This window comes from Trematomus bernacchii, unplaced genomic scaffold (assembly GCF_902827165.1).
Source record: "Trematomus bernacchii unplaced genomic scaffold, fTreBer1.1, whole genome shotgun sequence".
Lineage (NCBI taxonomy): Eukaryota > Metazoa > Chordata > Actinopteri > Perciformes > Nototheniidae > Trematomus > Trematomus bernacchii.
The window spans coordinates 635601-655884 of record NW_022987899.1 but is presented as its reverse complement, the minus strand read 5'-3'; the positions used below and the strand labels follow the sequence as shown (position 1 = coordinate 655884).

The 20284-nt window shown below is 38.5% G+C and overlaps 1 protein-coding gene across 1 annotated transcript; it reads left to right on the top strand.

Annotated features, from left to right (window-relative positions):
- Positions 1-1611: 1611 nt before the first annotated feature.
- On the top strand, positions 1612-2543 carry LOC117470042 (interferon alpha-inducible protein 27-like protein 2A). The gene is made up of 4 exons (XM_034114565.1): positions 1612-1707; positions 1846-1875; positions 2019-2180; positions 2300-2543. The coding sequence occupies exons 1-4, from the start codon at positions 1698-1700 to the stop codon at positions 2386-2388; spliced, it is 291 nt and encodes a 96-aa protein (XP_033970456.1). The 5' UTR covers positions 1612-1697; the 3' UTR covers positions 2389-2543.
- The last annotated feature ends 17741 nt before the right edge of the window (positions 2544-20284 follow it).

Here is a 20284-nt window from a genome sequence, read left to right as displayed (position 1 = left end):
GGGGCACAAAAAACTTAGATGTCTATATATAAGCTTCTGCAGTGACGTGCAGTGAGGTTCATGGCTGGTGGGGCACTGGCACTGACTCTTCAGGTTTACAAATATTATATTTTGACCTAAACCAAAATATAATATTATTTTCAAAAGCTTTTTTTGTCTGATGCTTCGATTAATTTTAAACAGACAGTTCAACAAAAGGATACCCACTACACGGCCTCGCTCGGCCTCGCTCGGTATGGCTAGGCCTCGTTAGGACTGGCTCACTTTATGGCGCATTTCCATTACAGTTTAGGAACTGGGGTAGTATCTATAGTAACGCAGTGTAGACGGAGCCGTGACGTCATCTTCAATGAGAACCCCAGAAAAACAACACAGCCGTTAGCTGTTAGCACTCAGAGCTCACAGCTCCTCATATATGTTCAGAAACTAGACAAAAGTTAAACAAGTACAAACCACAGACTGCCTGTGTCATGGCGAATACAGTCGCTGCTTTATTTATGTCTGTATAGGCCGTTGTTGTGAGTGTGGACGGTCGGAGCATATACTGCGTTAGCTTAGCCAATCTCCATTTAGAAAACACGCATTTTAAAAGGTTTTTCGCCTGCCGTCTGTCTGCAGACTTGACAAAGCATTAATTCATGGTTTTTACTAACCGGTATCAGTATGTTGTTACTTCGGCATCATTTTGAAACGTGTATTACAATTAAATCACGGTCAAATATGTCCATCTTGTTGTAGTTGTAGCCCCCTTGCCAGCGATTCTCTCTCTAGTTTAGCATACTCAGCCCGACTCAGCCTCGTTGTCTCTGGCCCTAGACCCACGATTTTATGAGGCCAGAAAAACTGTGAATTAGGACCCGCCGGCCGGTACTAGGCCAAGTGGAAACGCAACCAAAAACGGGCCGCTGACGTCACAGCCCTCTTAAACCGTGCTCCGCGCTGTAGTGGAAACGCGCCATAAGTGATGATGTCACGCACTCTAAAATCTTAAACAGCCTGTACATTTACCAAAACGTAAACGTTGATAAGTCAAAAACCGTAAAAGATATCAAAAATCTGAATAAGAATTGAATAGCTGAAGGTGCTGTGATCATTTGAAAGTTGGAATGAAGTCTGTAGCTGAAAGTATGTGGAAGGAGTAGCATTTGGCGCAAGGTGTAGGAAAAGAGGATTTGAAGGCATCTCCCATTGACTTCCATGTTAAAAAAAGAGTTTAAAAAGCTGAATATTTCAAAAAGTATAAAATATTTTTAAAAAGTTGAAGGTTTCCCATCGATTCCTGAACAGGCTGAATAGTTTAATATTTGAATGGTTTCTGTAGCTGAAAATAAGCTGAAGTTATGGAGAGCCAAAGTATGGTTGAAATAATAATAATAAGGGGAAGAATAAAGATTTGAAGTACTATAGTGGAATGCTGTGGCACAGCATTCGCACTAATAAAGGCTCGATAATCAGCTCACGGCATATAGGTGTAAGTAGGGTGGTATTTTCTTTAAGTGGGGGGTGGACCTAACCTCATCTAGGGGGGTCTGGGGGCATGCTCCCCCGGGAATGTTGAAGTTAAAAGCATCAATCTGGTGCACTTTGCACCCACGCGACGGGTCTGGTTATACAGCAGAGTTTTATTTTTCAGGAAATGAAAGCTAAGCAGGCTATATAAATCCGGTGCAGCTCAACACTACACACTATATGAAGTCATGGGGCTGTGTGAGTATCACTTTAAATTTCATCGAGTTTTTACTTCGTACATTCTATTTTTAATTACAAAAAATAATAATGATAGTTACTTTAGCAAAGGTATTGATTAAGCCCGATGTTGATTTCGATATTCATCTTGTGTTTCAGTAACTGCAGCTTTAGTTTGCGGTGGAGCAGGTAAGACTTTTACATCTGATTGTAAACACACTTTAGATTAGATACTCTTTATTGAGCCCAAATTGGGAATGTTTACTATTTCTGACTCACTATTCATTTTGGAGTGGCCAAACAAATTGGCATTAACAACGTTTCCTCTGCAGCTGGAGCTGTCGTCGCTGCTCCTGCTATTCTGGCCGGTGTAGGGTTCACCTCCGCCGGGATCGCAGCAGGCTCCTATGCTGCCGGCATGATGTCAGCTGCTGCAGTGGTTAACGGGGGAGCAGTGGCAGCCGGAGGTACAGTGGCTGTTTTGCAGACAGCAGGTAAAGATCATCACTTTTATGTTTTGCATTTTAATCTTTTGGTTAAACTAATGATAATATGGTAATATAAGTTCTCAGTGTCTGCATAGTTGATATTAAACCTTTGATCCTTGCTGTAGGTGTAATCGGTCTGCCAGCAGCTGCCTCTGCAGGTGTGGCTGGCGTCGGAGCAACCGTTGGATGGATAACTGCAGTCCTCCTCATCTGAGAAATCATGAAGGAACATGATGAATGTGTACTTTGCCAAATGAAGGAGGAAAGTACAATTGACAGCACTTTCACTGACTAAACAGCACTTTTGTCATCTCATACAAAATGTTTTGTTTAATAAATCGGTCTTCTATTAAACATACTTGTTCAGTGTGTCGCCTGTGCATCTTTCCGTTCTTTGTTATGTCCAAGAGAAAGGACTAAAATAGTTCACTGGTTTATTAACTTCTTTTTTCTTGCCACAGTTAAGTCGGGCTGTAAAACCAAGCTGTAAAATGATAGCTGATGATGAGGCAATGCAAGTGTATTTATATCGCACCTTTCAACACAAGGCAATTCAAAGTGCTTTACAAAGAATTAAAGACATTAAAATAGAAACACATTTAAAAATGGCATAATAACTGAATGCTGCTTCTCCGTGTTCTGACTCTGGGGACAGAAAGCTGACCAGTCCCTGAAGACCTGAGAGTACTGGATGGTTCATAATTTAGCAGCAGATCAGAAATTTATTTTGGCCCTAAACCATTCAATGCTTTTTAAACCAGTAGCAGTATTTTTTAATAATTTCTTTGACACACAGGAAGCCAGTGTAAAGATTTCAGAGCAGGAGTGATGTGATCCACTTTCTTAGTGTTGGTAAGGACTCGAGCAGTGGCGTTCTGAATTAGCTGCAGCTTTTTAATAGATTTTTTAGTGAGACCTGTGACGACACCATTACAGTAGTCGATTCCACTGAAGATAAAAGCATGGACAAGTTTTCCAAATCCTGCTGTGACAATAGTCTTTTAATCCATATATTCTTATGGTGATATTATGCTGATTTAGTAATAGTTTTAATGCAACTATTTAAATGCAAGTCAGAGTCCATGACTACACCTAGATTTCTGGCTTCTTCTGTTGTTTTGAACATTGCCTACTGAAGCTCAGCTCTGACTTGTCTCCAAAAACAATTACCTCAGTTTTGTCTTTTTCTGATTAAAGAAAATTCTGACACATCCAGGCATTGATTTGATCAATGAGGGGAGCTGAATAGTTGGGACATTAACCTGTGGTTTCATATGTGCCATGTGTTTTATCACATTGGCTTTTCTCATTATAAACCAACAAAATACAGGATAAGTCAGGTAGGTGTTCCACCCAAGTCTCCCATAGGTATCTCATAAAAAAACCTGCCCATTAAAATAAGCAACATACTTAAAATAAATATTAAATCTGACCACGTCCACAATAAGACCTCTCCCTAAAAAAAAAAACAGGAATCACGGGATCATCCTATAGTTTTTTTAAGACATTTTCTAAAGTATCCATCTGTTACAGTTGGTAAGGCAGCCTAGACACTTATTTAGAAGCATCATCTAGGCACTCCTGAAAAAAAGAAGAAATGTAAATGGTCTATTTTATCCATATTCAGCGACCATATAGGTGACATACCAAAGGTTACGTTACCTCTGTATGAGGTAGTTGTTGATTGGGGGGGGAGGGGGGCAGCAACACCACATTCTCTCCATCATCCAACCCATCATCTGCAGAACAATAAAATACATGTTACTTACTCCCACAAAAATAGATATATTATATATTTGTGTTTTATAGCATCCCAGCTGTTTAAAGCTCCCTGACTCTTACCCTGTATACACATGTGGTGGGAGCTGCTGCCACCAGGGTCTGTAGAGACCCCCCCTTCCACCCCTACCATCAAGGGCCGACCCTCATTGTTGCTGAGGGCCAGCTCCTCGGCAGGGGTGAATTCTGCTGGAGGAGGGTCCCCTCCTGTCTTCCTCTGGTCCTTTTTTTTCTTGTTGGCTTCAAGCATTGGGAAAAAATGTGACCGCTTTCCTATAGAGTTATGAAACACAGACCAATTGAAGCAATACAAAACGTGTATGTATTTTTAAGATCTCAAAAGAGGGAAACTTACCAGATTGAATGATGTTTTTATATTTAATTTTAGTTTGTTCCCAGGTCCTTTTAGACCCGCCGGGGTTACATCATGGATGTATAATAAGAACTGGATACAGCGTGGGAGGCGGGGCCTCATTCATTCCTATGAGAGTTGCTCATTCGCGCATGATGATAAAATGCATAGATATATATAAACTAGGGCTGTCAGTCGATTAAAATATTTAATCGCGATTAATCGCATGATAGTCCATAGTTAATCGCGATTAATCGCAAATTAATCGCACATTTTTTATCTGTTCTAAATGTACCTTAGAGGGATATCTTTCAAGTTTTTAATACTCTTATCAACATATGAGTGGACAACTATGCTTTATATGTTTGTTTATTATCATTTGAACAATGACAAATATTCTCATGAATATTAAACACAACAACCTGAACATTACAAATCAACCTGGAACCTCTCTCATACAATAATACTGTGTGTGTGTGTGTGTGTGTGTGTGTGTGTGTGTGTGTGTGTGTGTGTGTGTGTGTGTGTGTGTGTGTGTGTGTGTGTGTGTGTGTGTGTGTGTGTGGAGACACTGTGATGGATCGTTGAGCTATGTGCAGCTCAAGGCATATATGCTCGAATGGGAGCTGCCTGGACGCTGCAATAATGTTGCGCTGACTTTTCGTACAATGTCCCACTGTCTGGCTACCTGCATAAAGTCAAGTGCTCGGCGCAGTTGTCGGCGAAATGTCATTGAAACAGCTCCTTATATCCGTTAGCGCAGCTAGCTAGCACCAGATGCTAACAACAACACGTAGGTGTGCCTCGCTCGCGCGAGTCGCGCCACACATACACACTCCCTCCCAGTCCTCCCGATGGCCAGTCCGGGCCTGCCAGTGAGCGTGGAAGTGTGGTCTGCCACAAGCGGGCGGCAGGAGCGGGGCTGTCAGCATCAGCTTGTCGATGGTATTTTACACTCGATGCGCTCTGAAACTACGGCGGCCGAGGACAAAATATACACATGCGTTAATCGCGTTAAAATAATTAGTGGCGTTAATTTTTTTTTGCGTTAACGCGTTATTAACGCGTTAACTTGACAGCCCTAATATAAACACTAGATGGCTCATGGGAGATTTTCCAGCGTAGCTTACTGGCCGCCATCTTGCTACAGTCAACAGCTACTCTGGTACGCGCTATGGTAGCTGTTGTAAGGTGAGTGATCTGCACAAAAATACTCTTAACTCGCTGAAATCTTGACTGATTTACAAACGGTTTGGTTTATTATAAACATTATTAGCATGGCTATGATACAGGATGCTTGGACATGTTGAAATAGTATGTATGTGTGTGTGGTTGTATTTATTAGCTGGCTAATAACAAGAGGCTGTGAGTGAGACCTAGTATTACAAAGTTGACCCAGCAACTTTACACCAGTGGGAGAGGCAGAACTGCTTTTTCTTTTCAACATAACTTAAGTTACACATGATTTCTTCCAAGTGGTTTGGCTTGTTAAAAACATCTTACATTTAGATACATTGTGATACAGGAAATTGCTGGCTTTGTGTTTACAGAAGTACCTGACTATGCCGGACTTTAGTGCAGCCTACGGATGCTCTAATCGCCGCAGTCTGGAAACAAGAACCCGTGGAATCACCTTTCACGTGTAAGATATGACAATATTATGACTATAATTAGGATAATCGTTAATTACTTAGTGGATGTATGTACATTACAAGTTCTGCTGCAGGATCAGTGGGGCTATGTGAGATAATAGTATTGCAAGATTGTTGTTGACCCAGCCTCTTTAGAATATGTTGCTACCATTTCTTTACACAATTATTTAATGTTTCTTTTGGACACCTTTTTTATAACTGTTAGTGTGGTTGTCTTATTCTTAAAGTATACATACATACATACAATTACCCCAAAAATATGATAATTTCGGTGTGTATTTTTGTCCTTACCCTTAATGTTAAAGGAAAGAAGGGAGGAAAATGTTGACAATAATTTATATATCTGGCTACCTTTCTCATGTTTTTAAGGTTTCCCAAAACCGGAGAGAGGAGGAGGCAGTGGGAAGTTGCCTGTGGCAGGACACTGCTCACTTCAGTTGTGAGGACTTTGACAGGACGGGGCAGACTGTCCGGCTTAAAGATGGTGTTGTGCCAACAGTATTCAACTTCCCAGCTCATATTCAAAGGGTATGTGTATCATTGGCCAACAAGAATTCAAGGTGTATAAGATTGATATATAAATATGTGATTAAATGTCACACTTTAGTTTTTCTTTCTGCAAGTTTAGGAATAAATAATGTGTTGTGTATTACAGCACATTTTAAACACTCAAAATGTCTTTAATTATGTTTATTTTAGCCGGAAGCAACAAGAAGCACAACCACTTCTAGAAGAGCGGAAGATGAACCTCAGCCTAATGTTGTGAGTATTCTGAATGTGGCCAAGACCAGAGAGATGGTCATTGATTTCAGGAGGGTGAGGACGTCTCCTCCTCTGCCCCTGTGCATTCTGGGAGAGGATGTGGCTGTTGTGGAGGACTACAAATACCTGGGAGTGCACTTAGACAATGGGCTGAACTGGAGGATCAACACTGACGCTGTGCACAAGAAGGGGATGAGCAGACTCTATTTTCTGAGGAAGCTGAGATCCTTCCACGTGTGCAGCAAGATGCTGGAGATCTTCTACCGGTCTGTTGTGGCTAGTGCACTCTTCTTTGCTGCGGTCTGCTGGGGGGGCAGCATCAGAGCCGGTGACACCAGCAGGATCAATAAACTGATCAGGAAAGCTGGGTCAGTCATCGGCATCAAGCTGGACCCCTTTGAAGCTGTGGTGGAGAGGAGGACACTGAACAGGCTGTTGTCCATCAGGGATAACCCCCCCCCCCATCCTCTCCACCTGCAGCTGGACAGTCAACGGAGCTCCTTCTCCAACAGACTGCTGCAGCTCCGCAGTGCCATAACTCTGTACAACAAATCACCTCTGGCTGGTAGATAACTCTCTGCTCCATAGTTTATCTTGAATATAACCACGTTGTACATTTTACACATATATAATCTGTTCAATATTTAAAGGTGGGGTAGGTAAGTTTGAGAAACCGGCTCGAGATACACTTTTTGTTATATTCCATGGAATGCTCTTAACATCCCGATAGCAATGAATATCTTAAGTGCTTTGACAAAAAGTACATAAAAAAATGTCATCTGTGGAAGCCGTAGTACTGTAAAAAGCACGACCAATAATTTTAGCCGGCCCGGCTAAAATAACTGGATGGCCTACCTGCCTGTCAGCCTTCCATCTGCGCACAAACTTATCTCGTGCCCTCATTGGTCATGTGCGCGTTCGTGTGTGTTGGAGGAGGGGCTCTGTAAGGAAGTAGCAGATTTTTTCCAGCTGTGTATTTTCAAATTCTAGCGATCTCGAGCTGGTTTCTCCAAAATTACCTACCCCACCTTTAACATTAATATTCCATATGCCTTATATTTATGTATATGTATATTAGATATATATAATATCCTGCCAAACTCAACATGTATATTATTTTCCTCTTTCTTTATTTTCTTTATTTTTCTTGCTTATTTCTAATTTATTATAAAATGCCTTGTCCCTTATGCTGCTGTAACTAAACATGTTTTCCCAAATTGGGATCAATAAAGTACCATCTTATCTTATCTTATCTTATTTGCATGTGGAATGTCACTAACAAATGAGAGCATCATATGGCTTGTCATATTAAATCCTTTATCTCGGTGGTACCCAGGAAGGTCTATGATGGTGTTACTAGGAGAGCCCAATATAATTTGAGGTGGTACTCTGTGTAAAAAGTTTGAGAACCACTGGCCATCTCACTTGCTCTATGTCACTCATACACTTGAATAAACATGTGCAAACATTGAAACTACACCCAGGGGTTGGCAACCTTTACAATCAATCAAAATAGCCATTTTTGTCCAGAGCCTCAAAACATATTTCTGCCTTATAAGGGGACAAGCCTATTAAGATCAATTTCTTAAAAGTACGCTGAGTTGTGTTTTCTGTTGGAGAACGTAACATTTTTTTAGGAGAATAGAAACCACACCAAGTTGTTCTTCTTAATAATAATAATACATTTATTTTGGGGGGCAGCCTTTCATAACACCCAAGGACACCTTACAGGGCATAGGGGAGTAGTATTACATATCCCGCTTCAATCACATTAGTATGCATAAAAAAGTGACAGGTCACACCTTCTAAGTCCCGCCCCCTAATTATGCCAATTAGCCCCCTTTGATATGCTAATGAGCCCCTTTGTTCGAGGTGTTATCGCGTACAGGTGTTACATCCTCCCGGTAGCGCCCACCCCTCTCAGACCACCCCCCTCCCCCTCACATACAGGTGTTACATCCTCCCCGTAGCCCCCACCCCTCTCAGCCCCCACCCCTCTCAGCCCCCACCCTTCTCAACCCACCCCCCTCCTCCTCCCCCCTCCTGTCCGGTCAACATGTCCGTTACAGTTTAAATCTTCCGGACAAAATTAGAAAAGTGCCGGTCAAAGGTCTTCGATGTTATTTATTGAGCTTTGAAACAAATTGATATGATTCGATATTAAACCAACTAATTATAGTAGATTAATTAACTATTCAAACGTGTATAGTAATTTACAATATTACGGGATTATTAAACGGAGCGCTCTCCCCACCTCTCCTGACAACACGCCAGTATCATGCAGCTCGCGGGTCCAATAATGAGTGACCCGACAGTAAAACTAAACATATCTATAAGTGCTTTTATCATTATAATATCATGTCATTATTTAATGTTGTTTTGTGTGTGTGTGTGTGTGTGTGTGTGTGTGTGTGTACAACGAACTCTCTTTGAGAGGAAAATTATAATTTAAAAGATCTTAATACCCCCTTATTGTTTAATTATTTCACACAACTATTAAAGAATCCCTATATGAAGTTACATGAGGCTACATTTACTGGTGTGCTTCCCTAGATGATGTAAATATCATGTGTGAAATCGGGGGTGACCCCCGTCCCAGATAGAATCATCCCCCCTTCATCAGTTCTGGGGCGACCCCCAACACCGCTGCAGTCTGAGAGCCAGGCATATGCTGTGATGTCAGAAGATAGAGGTGGGGGGTGGAGTGAGCTAGGTAAAAAAAAAAAGAAATCCAGTGCAAACTAGATAAAAAGCCACTCACCAAGTCACCTAAACTTTCAAAAACGAAAATGGCAAAGAGACGCATCGATATGGGTTTAATCAGCGAGACGCCTGTGACAACTTACCGCCATCCGTCGGGAGCGCCAGTCAAGAAACGGGTGCAGTATCTGTGCCGGGTTCAGACCCTCCGTCTGAGGCTCTTCATGAAAAATGGACTCTGGATGTGTGAGACTGTCTCCCCTAACACCCCCCCCCCCCCCCCCCCCCCCCCCTGCCTGTCACCTCCTGATCTTGCTCTCAGCCGTTAATTCTCATTCACTAAGTCACCTAAAACTTTTATTGGAATTGGGTTCTCTTTAGAGCTGTTTTCAGTGAGACAATGCAGTTTCTGATCATTTTTAAGTTTCAAGTTTCAAGGCTTTATGGCATATGCCCATTAGCTACAGTGTAGATATGTCAATGAAAAAACATAGGTCACAGGCTTCTCCAACAGTGCACATAAAACAGATAAAATACTGCAATTTGTGCGTAATTCTCTCACAAAGGAACTGTAAGATACACGTTTATGTATGGAAAACTATATAACTTGGTAAAATATTCATTCATTTGTAATGAATTGAGTTTTCTTCAAGAATCAAACTCTAAATGGAGAGTTTGTGATTTTAACACTGTTTCGATGAAACAATGCAGTTTTGATAACTTGACTTGACTAACATTACTTTTTTAAATATATGTTTTTAGATGCTTTACTTTTGATTTCTTTCATATTATTTTAACACAACATTACTTTTTTCATATTTTTCAACATACTGTGATATATATATTTTTTTTTTTCTCTCCATTATATGTTTGAATATACAGTGATTTGTATCAAAATACAACATGCAACTATTACATTATACAATATTATGGCTTTTTGCGATATTTTCAACACAATATACTTTTTTTTTGTAGGGCTTCAGGATATTGGGCATGTCATGCCTAAAACCGGTGTCCTCTTTCCTGAAACTGATGTGCTGTCCGTTTTACAAACAAGTTATCTTTCTGCTTCTTCACCCTCTGAATTTTCCTCCCCCATCCCTCTTACTTCAGCCATCACAACAGCAATCAAGTCAGATCTGTGAAATTAAACACCTCTTCCCTAAGCGTGACTTCCCTATTGAGGGAGTGGGGCAGTGGGGCCTAACCCGATTTGGCCAAATATACTAACATGCAGAACATATGGTATGTTTGAAAAAAGACTAACCATCTATCCAGTTCAAGCTGTCTTTAAGATGTGACATTGCGCTCTGACTTTTTCCCGTAAAATCGTGACAAACTATTACTTATTACATTTGACCTCATGCTGCTTGGTTGAAAATGATAGATGAGCATTTACCAACAGATCAACGCGCAATCAACCCATACAGGAGATCTCTTTCTACACATTATGTGTTATCACTATAATATCATGTCATTATTTAATGTTGTTTTGTTTGTGTGTGTGTGTACAACGAAGTCTCTTTGAGAGGAAAATTATAATTTAAAGATCTTAATACCCCCTTATTGTTTAATTACTTCACACAACTATTAAAGAATCCCTATATGAAGTTACATGAGGCTACATTTACTGGTGTGCTTCCCTAGATGATGTAAATAGTCTAAGTGTCATGTTAGGGGGGCATTACGGACCTCAGGAGTCCGCCCTTGGAGGCTTGGAGAGCGGATAAAGAGAGGTGTATTTACTGGTGTTGAGCCCCTGGATGATGTAAATAGTCCAAGTGCCATGGAACTCAGGAGTCCGCCCTTTGAGGCGTTGTTAACATTAATGCTTTTTGCTTTTGTTTTTGTTACTAAGATACTTTTTAGCCTTATGATAGGATGAACTTAAGCTGTAGTCAATAAAGACATGTTTAATAGAGTGTTGCTGCTAGAGAACATACCTGCGCAGCATTCCACCACGTCTTGGCTTTGGCTTCATGGCCTTCACTGTCCTCTCCCTTTGAGTTTTTTCAAAGGCTGGGATACATTTTTCCAAATGATCACTTGTTACCTGGTGACAAACATATGGTTATATAACCTTAAAGAACTAACAAAAAATAATTAAGTATTTGCAATGCATAAACATAGAAGCTATCACTGTCAATATTATTCACCTGGGCATTAGTGGGCTTGAGGGTCTCAGGGAGCGTGGACAAAGTGACTTGTCTCTGTATTTGAGGATTCTCAGTGCAGGCACTAACAGGAAGCTGCTGTGCATTAGTGGAGAGTCCTCTGAAGGCAGCTGTTATTTCATTCACACACTCATCTGTTACCTGCTGACTCCTCTTAGTAAGTCTAGCCAAGTCAGCTGTTAAGTTGTCCATACCATCGCTTGATAACTGGTAACTTTTGATTGACAGTCCAGCCATGGCAGCTGCCAACTCGTCCATATAATTCTTAAGAACGTGGTGACAATACTACAAAAAAGTGTATATATTAGGTCAGTTAACCTTGAAGAGCTAAACAGTTCAAGTGGTAAGTAACTAAGTATTTGCAATGAATAAAAGAAATGATCACTGTCATATTATATAATCACTTAATATGGAGATAAGTAAAACTGACACAGACAGTTTAAACTGCTTGTTAAAACGCTATTGCTTATTGTGTTTTCTCAGCACACTAACATAAATAAGGATGTATAATATAAAAAACTAGAAAACGATATAGTATTTTCAAGTCTTACTTTAGTATGGTAAAATTAAGAATAAGTCACATTAAAGTGTGTCATGAAAAAGTAAAAAAGTCAAGTATAGTTTGTCAAAAGAATATGAAAAAATCATTTTGTAGAGTAGTATGTTGAAAATCTCAGTGTTTAACTGAACACACCTACATGTGATAACGCCTCGAACAAAGGGGTAATTAGCATACAAAGGGGGGTCACTAGCATCAGTGGGGGAAAGGTGCTACGGGAATGAACTTTGAGGAGGGGGAACTTGTAAGAATTTCCAGCTTTTGAAGACAATTATATGGTACCCGTCCTTACAGCTAAACAAATCCTATGCCAGGTATTCAACAGACCACAAGAAGCACAAGAAGCCCCAGAAAGGATTACATTCAGAGCTAATAATGATGAAACCGAGGAAGAAGCAAAGCAGATTATAATCGTTGCGGGTGAAAGGATAGAGAATTTGCAAGTGATGTTAATGCACTTATCTGATATAAAAAATGCATTCATTTACTTCCAAGAGACCCCTAAACATCTACTTGGGCAATGTGAATTGAACGATAAACCGATCACTGTAAATGAAACGCGGAGAGAGGCAGCAGTGCAAATCGTTAAGTCTATTACCTTGTATGCACTACGACATTAACTTGGTCAAATGTAATATGTCTTTCTGAAGATGTGGCGAATGATGTGTTTTTCAATTAAACAACCATAACAAAATGAAAATGTGTTTTATTTTTGCTTTCATATATAGTAATAGTATTAACTCCTCTGACTAGACTGTACTAAAATAAGACGTTTCACTGTTAAATAAAAATGGAAGTAGAAAATCGAGATAATGATGAGGCTCGTTATGTATCCAGTAACTATGAACAGCAGTTTGAAAATGTTATTTAACCCTTTAACTCTAATTGACAAATCTAAAATAGCCTCTAGCTTATCTATAAGTTTGTGATTTTAACACTTATTCACTGACACAAGGCAGATTATGGCTTTTTTCTCTTGCCAAGATACTTTTAGACACACTCTGAGGTATGCAAAACCTTAAAACTAGAAAATGAAGTACATTGTCTGATTAGATTTTTTCGTAAAGACTGTTTCTCTAAAAGACAAGTTTGTGATTTTTAACACTTATTTACTGACACAAGGCAGATTTGACTTTTTTTCTCTTTTCATGTGTTACCAAGATACTTTTTAGATACACTTTTATGTATGCAACACTTAACAAAAGGGTATAATATGAAGTACTTTGTAAGGGAATGGGGGTTTCTTTAATACCTCGTTTTTTATTTTCTAAAAAACACTTGTACAGTTAAATAATGTAGGTTTTCTCTGATATTCTAGTTATTTTCAGCTACCAAGATACTTTTGTTGATACACTTTTATGTAGGAACATTTGGCAACTGGTAGAATGTCAATTATTTTGTAACAAAAATGTATTTTCTTAAAGACTGTGACTCTAAAAGGGAAGTTGGTGATTTTAACACTTCTATTTTTCCCCCGTTGTCTTTCACTTACTGTTTTTGATACAGTTTTATGTATGACAACTTTACAACTGGTGGAAAGTTAAATACTTTTTCTTTCATATTATTTTAACACAACATTACTTTTTTCATATTTTTCAACATACTGTGATATATATATATATATATATATATTTTTTTTTTTCTCTCCATTATATTTTTGAATATACAGCAAACTCCTGGACTACTATCGTCACCACCATTGTGGACACCCACATATTGCAGTACTACTGCTGCTGATGTTACTCCTGGGGCCAAGACGTCTCTGTTTCTGAACATAGTGAAATCGGAGTTGGTTGATATTCTGGAGAGGGTGCTGCATCGGTACAGAGAAGAAATCTGCAATGGATGTCGAGTCAGCTACCCCAGCCAGAGGCAACACGATTGTCTGAATGACATTCCAGAATATTTCTTCAGAAACAATTACAACGCGTTAATGAAAAGACTTTGGCTCGCCGACTTCATTACTGTGATTGACCAGAGTCTTAATGATAAAAACATTTACACGGCTGAATGGAGGATCCAAGGCGCTTCGGAGGCTTTTATGCACAATCTCAAAAACTGCAGACGCCTCAAGGAGAGACTTGAAAAGATCCATGCCGAGCTGGATGGAGAAGAAGAAGACTAATAACCAGCGGTTGATTGAAGCCAGGGATTTTTTTTTTTTTTTTTTTTTTTCGATACTTTGACTTTTCTTTAAAGTAAAATAAAAAAAAAAGGGATAACTACTATGGAAAACAATCTGTATATATTTATCAGAATGCAGTCAATACCTGTTTAATAAGTGTGTTGTTGATGACGATTGAAAACAGAATGAGTAGTGATCCCCGTGTAAACAGAATGGCTGAAGTTTGTAAACTAGAAGACATTTTGGATATCGTTCATTCTGGCAGTACTATTCCGGGTCATTGGGAAACGATTGTAAACGAAACATTTAAAGTGGTACTGGAATCTTCATTTTCCGAAACATTCTGTAACATTAGTCAAGTCATAGTATAGTTTGACAAAAAGATCTTGAAAAAGTCATGACATTGTGTGTTGAAATGGTTTTGATTAAACACATCAGTATTTAAAAAAGTAAAATTGTATCAAGTGCATCAGACAACTCAAATTACTCCATTTGAACCATATTATAAATAAGTAAAGAATGGTCATAGTATATAGCAGGGCTGTTTAATAGTTTTGTGTGTTCTGTGTTTTGTGTGTCAGTGTGTCAGTGTTGCATTGTTTCAGTGTTTCAGTGTTTCAGTGTTCTGTGTTTCAGTGTTGCAGTGTTTCAGTGTTTTGGGTGTCAGTGTGTCAGTGTTGCAGTGTTGCAGTGTTTCAGTGTTTTGTGTGTCAGTATTTCAGTGTGTCAGTGTTTCAGTGTTTCAGTGTTTATGTGTTTCAGTGTTTTCAGTGTTTTGTGTTTCAGTGTTTCAGTGTGTCAGTGTCTCAGTGTTTCAGTGTGTTTGTGTTTCAGTGTTTTCAGTGTTTTGTGTTTCAGTGTTTCAGTGTTTTTGTGTTTCTGTGTTTCTGTGTTTTTGTGTTGCAGTGTTTCAGTGTTTTCAGTGTTTTGTGTTTCAGTGTTTCAGTGTTTTTTGTGTTTCAGTGTTTTTGTGTTTCTGTGTTTCTGTGTTTTTGTGTGTCAGTGTTTTCAGTGTGTCAGTGTTTCAGTGTTGCAGTGTTTCAGTGTTTTCAGTGTTTTGTGTTTCAGTGTTTCAGTGTGTCAGTGTTTCAGTGTTTCAGTGTTTCAGTGTTCTGTGTTTCAGTGTTGCAGTGTTTCAGTGTTTTGGGTGTCAGTGTGTCAGTGTTGCAGTGTTTCAGTGTTTTGTGTGTCAGTATTTCAGTGTGTCAGTGTTTCAGTGTTTCAGTGTTTATGTGTTTCAGTGTTTTCAGTGTTTTTGTGTTTCAGTGTTTCAGTGTTTCAGTGTTTTTGTGTTTCAGTGTTTCAGTGTTTCAGTGTTTTGTGTGTCAGAGTGTCAGTGTTTACAGCCTTTCTTTGCTCTGATCAATCCCCAGGGATCCTCCCCTGGAAGGAATATAGCAGGATGAGAGAAAAACATTTAAAAAAAAAAAACGTATCTTAGAAGTGGCTATAACATTTGATGCAATTCTAAAAGATAGTCAGATTCCTAAAAAGTTACAAACGGATGCTGGAAAAGAATTATTTAACAAGATTTTTGAAGCCTTGCTGAAGAAACAAATAATTCTTTTCCCGCATCCGTTTGTAACTTTTTAGGAATCTGACTATCTTTTAGAATTGCATCAAATGTTATAGCCACTTCTAAGATACGTTTTTTTTTAAATGTTTTTCTCTCATCCTGCTATATTCCTTCCAGGGGAGGATCCCTGGGGATTGATCAGAGCAAAGAAAGGCTGTAAACACTGACACTCTGACACACAAAACACTGAAACACTGAAACACTGAAACACAAAAACACTGAAACACTGAAACACTGAAACACAAAAACACTGAAAACACTGAAACACATAAACACTGAAACACTGAAACACTGACACACTGAAATACTGACACACAAAACACTGAAACACTGCAACACTGACACACTGACACCCAAAACACTGAAACACTGCAACACTGAAACACAGAACACTGAAACACTGAAACACTGAAACACAAAACACTGAAAACACTGAAACACTGCAACACTGAAACACTGACACACTGAAAACACTGACACACAAAAACACAGAAACACAGAAACACAAAAACACTGAAACACAAAAAACACTGAAACACTGAAACACAAAACACTGAAAACACTGAAACACTGCAACACAAAAACACAGAAACACAGAAACACAGAAACACAAAAACACTGAAACACTGAAACACAAAACACTGAAAACACTGAAACACAAACACACTGAAACACTGAGACACTGACACACTGAAACACTGAAACACAAAACACTGAAAACACTGAAACACATAAACACTGAAACACTGAAACACTGACACACTGAAATACTGACACACAAAACACTGAAACACTGCAACACTGCAACACTGACACACTGACACCCGAAACACTGAAACACTGCAACACTGAAACACAGAACACTGAAACACTGAAACACTGAAACAATGCAACACAGACACACTGACACACAAAACACAGAACACACAAAACTATTAAACAGCCCTGCTATATACTATGACCATTCTTTACTTATTTATAATATGGTTCAAATGGAGTAATTTGAGTTGTCTGATGCACTTGATACAATTTTACTTTTTTAAATACTGATGTGTTTAATCAAAACCATTTCAACACACAATGTCATGACTTTTTCAAGATCTTTTTGTCAAACTATACTATGACTTGACTAATGTTACAGAATGTTTCGGAAAATGAAGATTCCAGTACCACTTTAAATGTTTCGTTTACAATCGTTTCCCAATGACCCGGAATAGTACTGCCAGAATGAACGATATCCAAAATGTCTTCTAGTTTACAAACTTCAGCCATTCTGTTTACACGGGGATCACTACTCATTCTGTTTTCAATCGTCATAAACAACACACTTATTAAACAGGTATTGACTGCATTCTGATAAATATATACAGATTGTTTTCCATAGTAGTTATCCCTTTTTTTTTTATTTTACTTTAAAGAAAAGTCAAAGTATCGAAAAAAAAAAAAAAAAAAAAAAATCCCTGGCTTCAATCAACCGCTGGTTATTAGTCTTCTTCTTCTCCATCCAGCTCGGCATGGATCTTTTCAAGTCTCTCCTTGAGGCGTCTGCAGTTTTTGAGATTGTGCATAAAAGCCTCCGAAGCGCCTTGGATCCTCCATTCAGCCGTGTAAATGTTTTTATCATTAAGACTCTGGTCAATCACAGTAATGAAGTCGGCGAGCCAAAGTCTTTTCATTAACGCGTTGTAATTGTTTCTGAAGAAATATTCTGGAATGTCATTCAGACAATCGTGTTGCCTCTGGCTGGGGTAGCTGACTCGACATCCATTGCAGATTTCTTCTCTGTACCGATGCAGCACCCTCTCCAGAATATCAACCAACTCCGATTTCACTATGTTCAGAAACAGAGACGTCTTGGCCCCAGGAGTAACATCAGCAGCAGTAGTACTGCAATATGTGGGTGTCCACAATGGTGGTGACGATAGTAGTCCAGGAGTTTGCTGTATATTCAAAAATATAATGGAGAGAAAAAAAAAATATATATATATATATATATATATATCACAGTATGTTGAAAAATATGAAAAAAGTAATGTTGTGTTAAAATAATATGAAAGAAAAAGTATTTAACTTTCCACCAGTTGTAAAGTTGTCATACATAAAACTGTATCAAAAACAGTAAGTGAAAGACAACGGGGGAAAAATAGAAGTGTTAAAATCACCAACTTCCCTTTTAGAGTCACAGTCTTTAAGAAAATACATTTTTGTTACAAAATAATTGACATTCTACCAGTTGCCAAATGTTCCTACATAAAAGTGTATCAACAAAAGTATCTTGGTAGCTGAAAATAACTAGAATATCAGAGAAAACCTACATTATTTAACTGTACAAGTGTTTTTTAGAAAATAAAAAACGAGGTATTAAAGAAACCCCCATTCCCTTACAAAGTACTTCATATTATACCCTTTTGTTAAGTGTTGCATACATAAAAGTGTATCTAAAAAGTATCTTGGTAACACATGAAAAGAGAAAAAAAGTCAAATCTGCCTTGTGTCAGTAAATAAGTGTTAAAAATCACAAACTTGTCTTTTAGAGAAACAGTCTTTACGAAAAAATCTAATCAGACAATGTACTTCATTTTCTAGTTTTAAGGTTTTGCATACCTCAGAGTGTGTCTAAAAGTATCTTGGCAAGAGAAAAAAGCCATAATCTGCCTTGTGTCAGTGAATAAGTGTTAAAATCACAAACTTATAGATAAGCTAGAGGCTATTTTAGATTTGTCAATTAGAGTTAAAGGGTTAAATAACATTTTCAAACTGCTGTTCATAGTTACTGGATACATAACGAGCCTCATCATTATCTCGATTTAAACACTGAGATTTTCAACATACTACTCTACAAAATGATTTTTTCATATTCTTTTGACAAACTATACTTGACTTTTTTACTTTTTCATGACACACTTTAATGTGACTTATTCTTAATTTTACCATACTAAAGTAAGACTTGAAAATACTATATCGTTTTCTAGTTTTTTATATTATACATCCTTATTTATGTTAGTGTGCTGAGAAAACACAATAAGCAATAGCGTTTTAACAAGCAGTTTAAACTGTCTGTGTCAGTTTTACTTATCTCCATATTAAGTGATTATATAATATGACAGTGATCATTTCTTTTATTCATTGCAAATACTTAGTTACTTACCACTTGAACTGTTTAGCTCTTCAAGGTTAACTGACCTAATATATACACTTTTTTGTAGTATTGTCACCACGTTCTTAAGAATTATATGGACGAGTTGGCAGCTGCCATGGCTGGACTGTCAATCAAAAGTTACCAGTTATCAAGCGATGGTATGGACAACTTAACAGCTGACTTGGCTAGACTTACTAAGAGGAGTCAGCAGGTAACAGATGAGTGTGTGAATGAAATAACAGCTGCCTTCAGAGGACTCTCCACTAATGCACAGCAGCTTCCTGTTAGTGCCTGCACTGAGAATCCTCAAATACAGAGACAAGTCACTTTGTCCACGCTCCCTGAGACCCTCAAGCCCACTAATGCCCAGGTGAATAATATTGACAGTGATAGCTTCTATGTTTATGCATTGCAAATACTTAATTATTTTTTGTTAGTTCTTTAAGGTTATATAACCATATGTTTGTCACCAGGTAACAAGTGATCATTTGGAAAAATGTATCCCAGCCTTTAAAAAAACTCAAAGGGAGAGGACAGTGAAGGCCATGAAGCCAAAGCCAAGACGTGGTGGAATGCTGCGCAGGTATGTTCTCTAGCAGCAACACTCTATTAAACATGTCTTTATTGACTACAGCTTAAGTTCATCCTATCATAAGGCTAAAAAGTATCTTAGTAACAAAAACAAAAGCAAAAAGCATTAATGTTAACAACGCCTCAAAGGGCGGACTCCTGAGTTCCATGGCACTTGGACTATTTACATCATCCAGGGGCTCAACACCAGTAAATACACCTCTCTTTATCCGCTCTCCAAGCCTCCAAGGGCGGACTCCTGAGGTCCGTAATGCCCCCCTAACATGACACTTAGACTATTTACATCATCTAGGGAAGCACACCAGTAAATGTAGCCTCATGTAACTTCATATAGGGATTCTTTAATAGTTGTGTGAAGTAATTAAACAATAAGGGGGTATTAAGATCTTTAAATTATAATTTTCCTCTCAAAGAGACTTCGTTGTACACACACACACAAACAAAACAACATTAAATAATGACATGATATTATAGTGATAACACATAATGTGTAGAAAGAGATCTCCTGTATGGGTTGATTGCGCGTTGATCTGTTGGTAAATGCTCATCTATCATTTTCAACCAAGCAGCATGAGGTCAAATGTAATAAGTAATAGTTTGTCACGATTTTACGGGAAAAAGTCAGAGCGCAATGTCACATCTTAAAGACAGCTTGAACTGGATAGATGGTTAGTCTTTTTTCAAACATACCATATGTTCTG

Coding starts and splice junctions, on each gene's coding strand:
- LOC117470042 (XM_034114565.1), top strand. Junction 1,876..2,018: donor TTTAGTTTGCGGTGGAGCAG/GTAAGACTTTTA, acceptor TTTCCTCTGCAG/CTGGAGCTGTCGTCGCTGCT. Junction 2,181..2,299: donor GGCTGTTTTGCAGACAGCAG/GTAAAGATCATC, acceptor TCCTTGCTGTAG/GTGTAATCGGTCTGCCAGCA.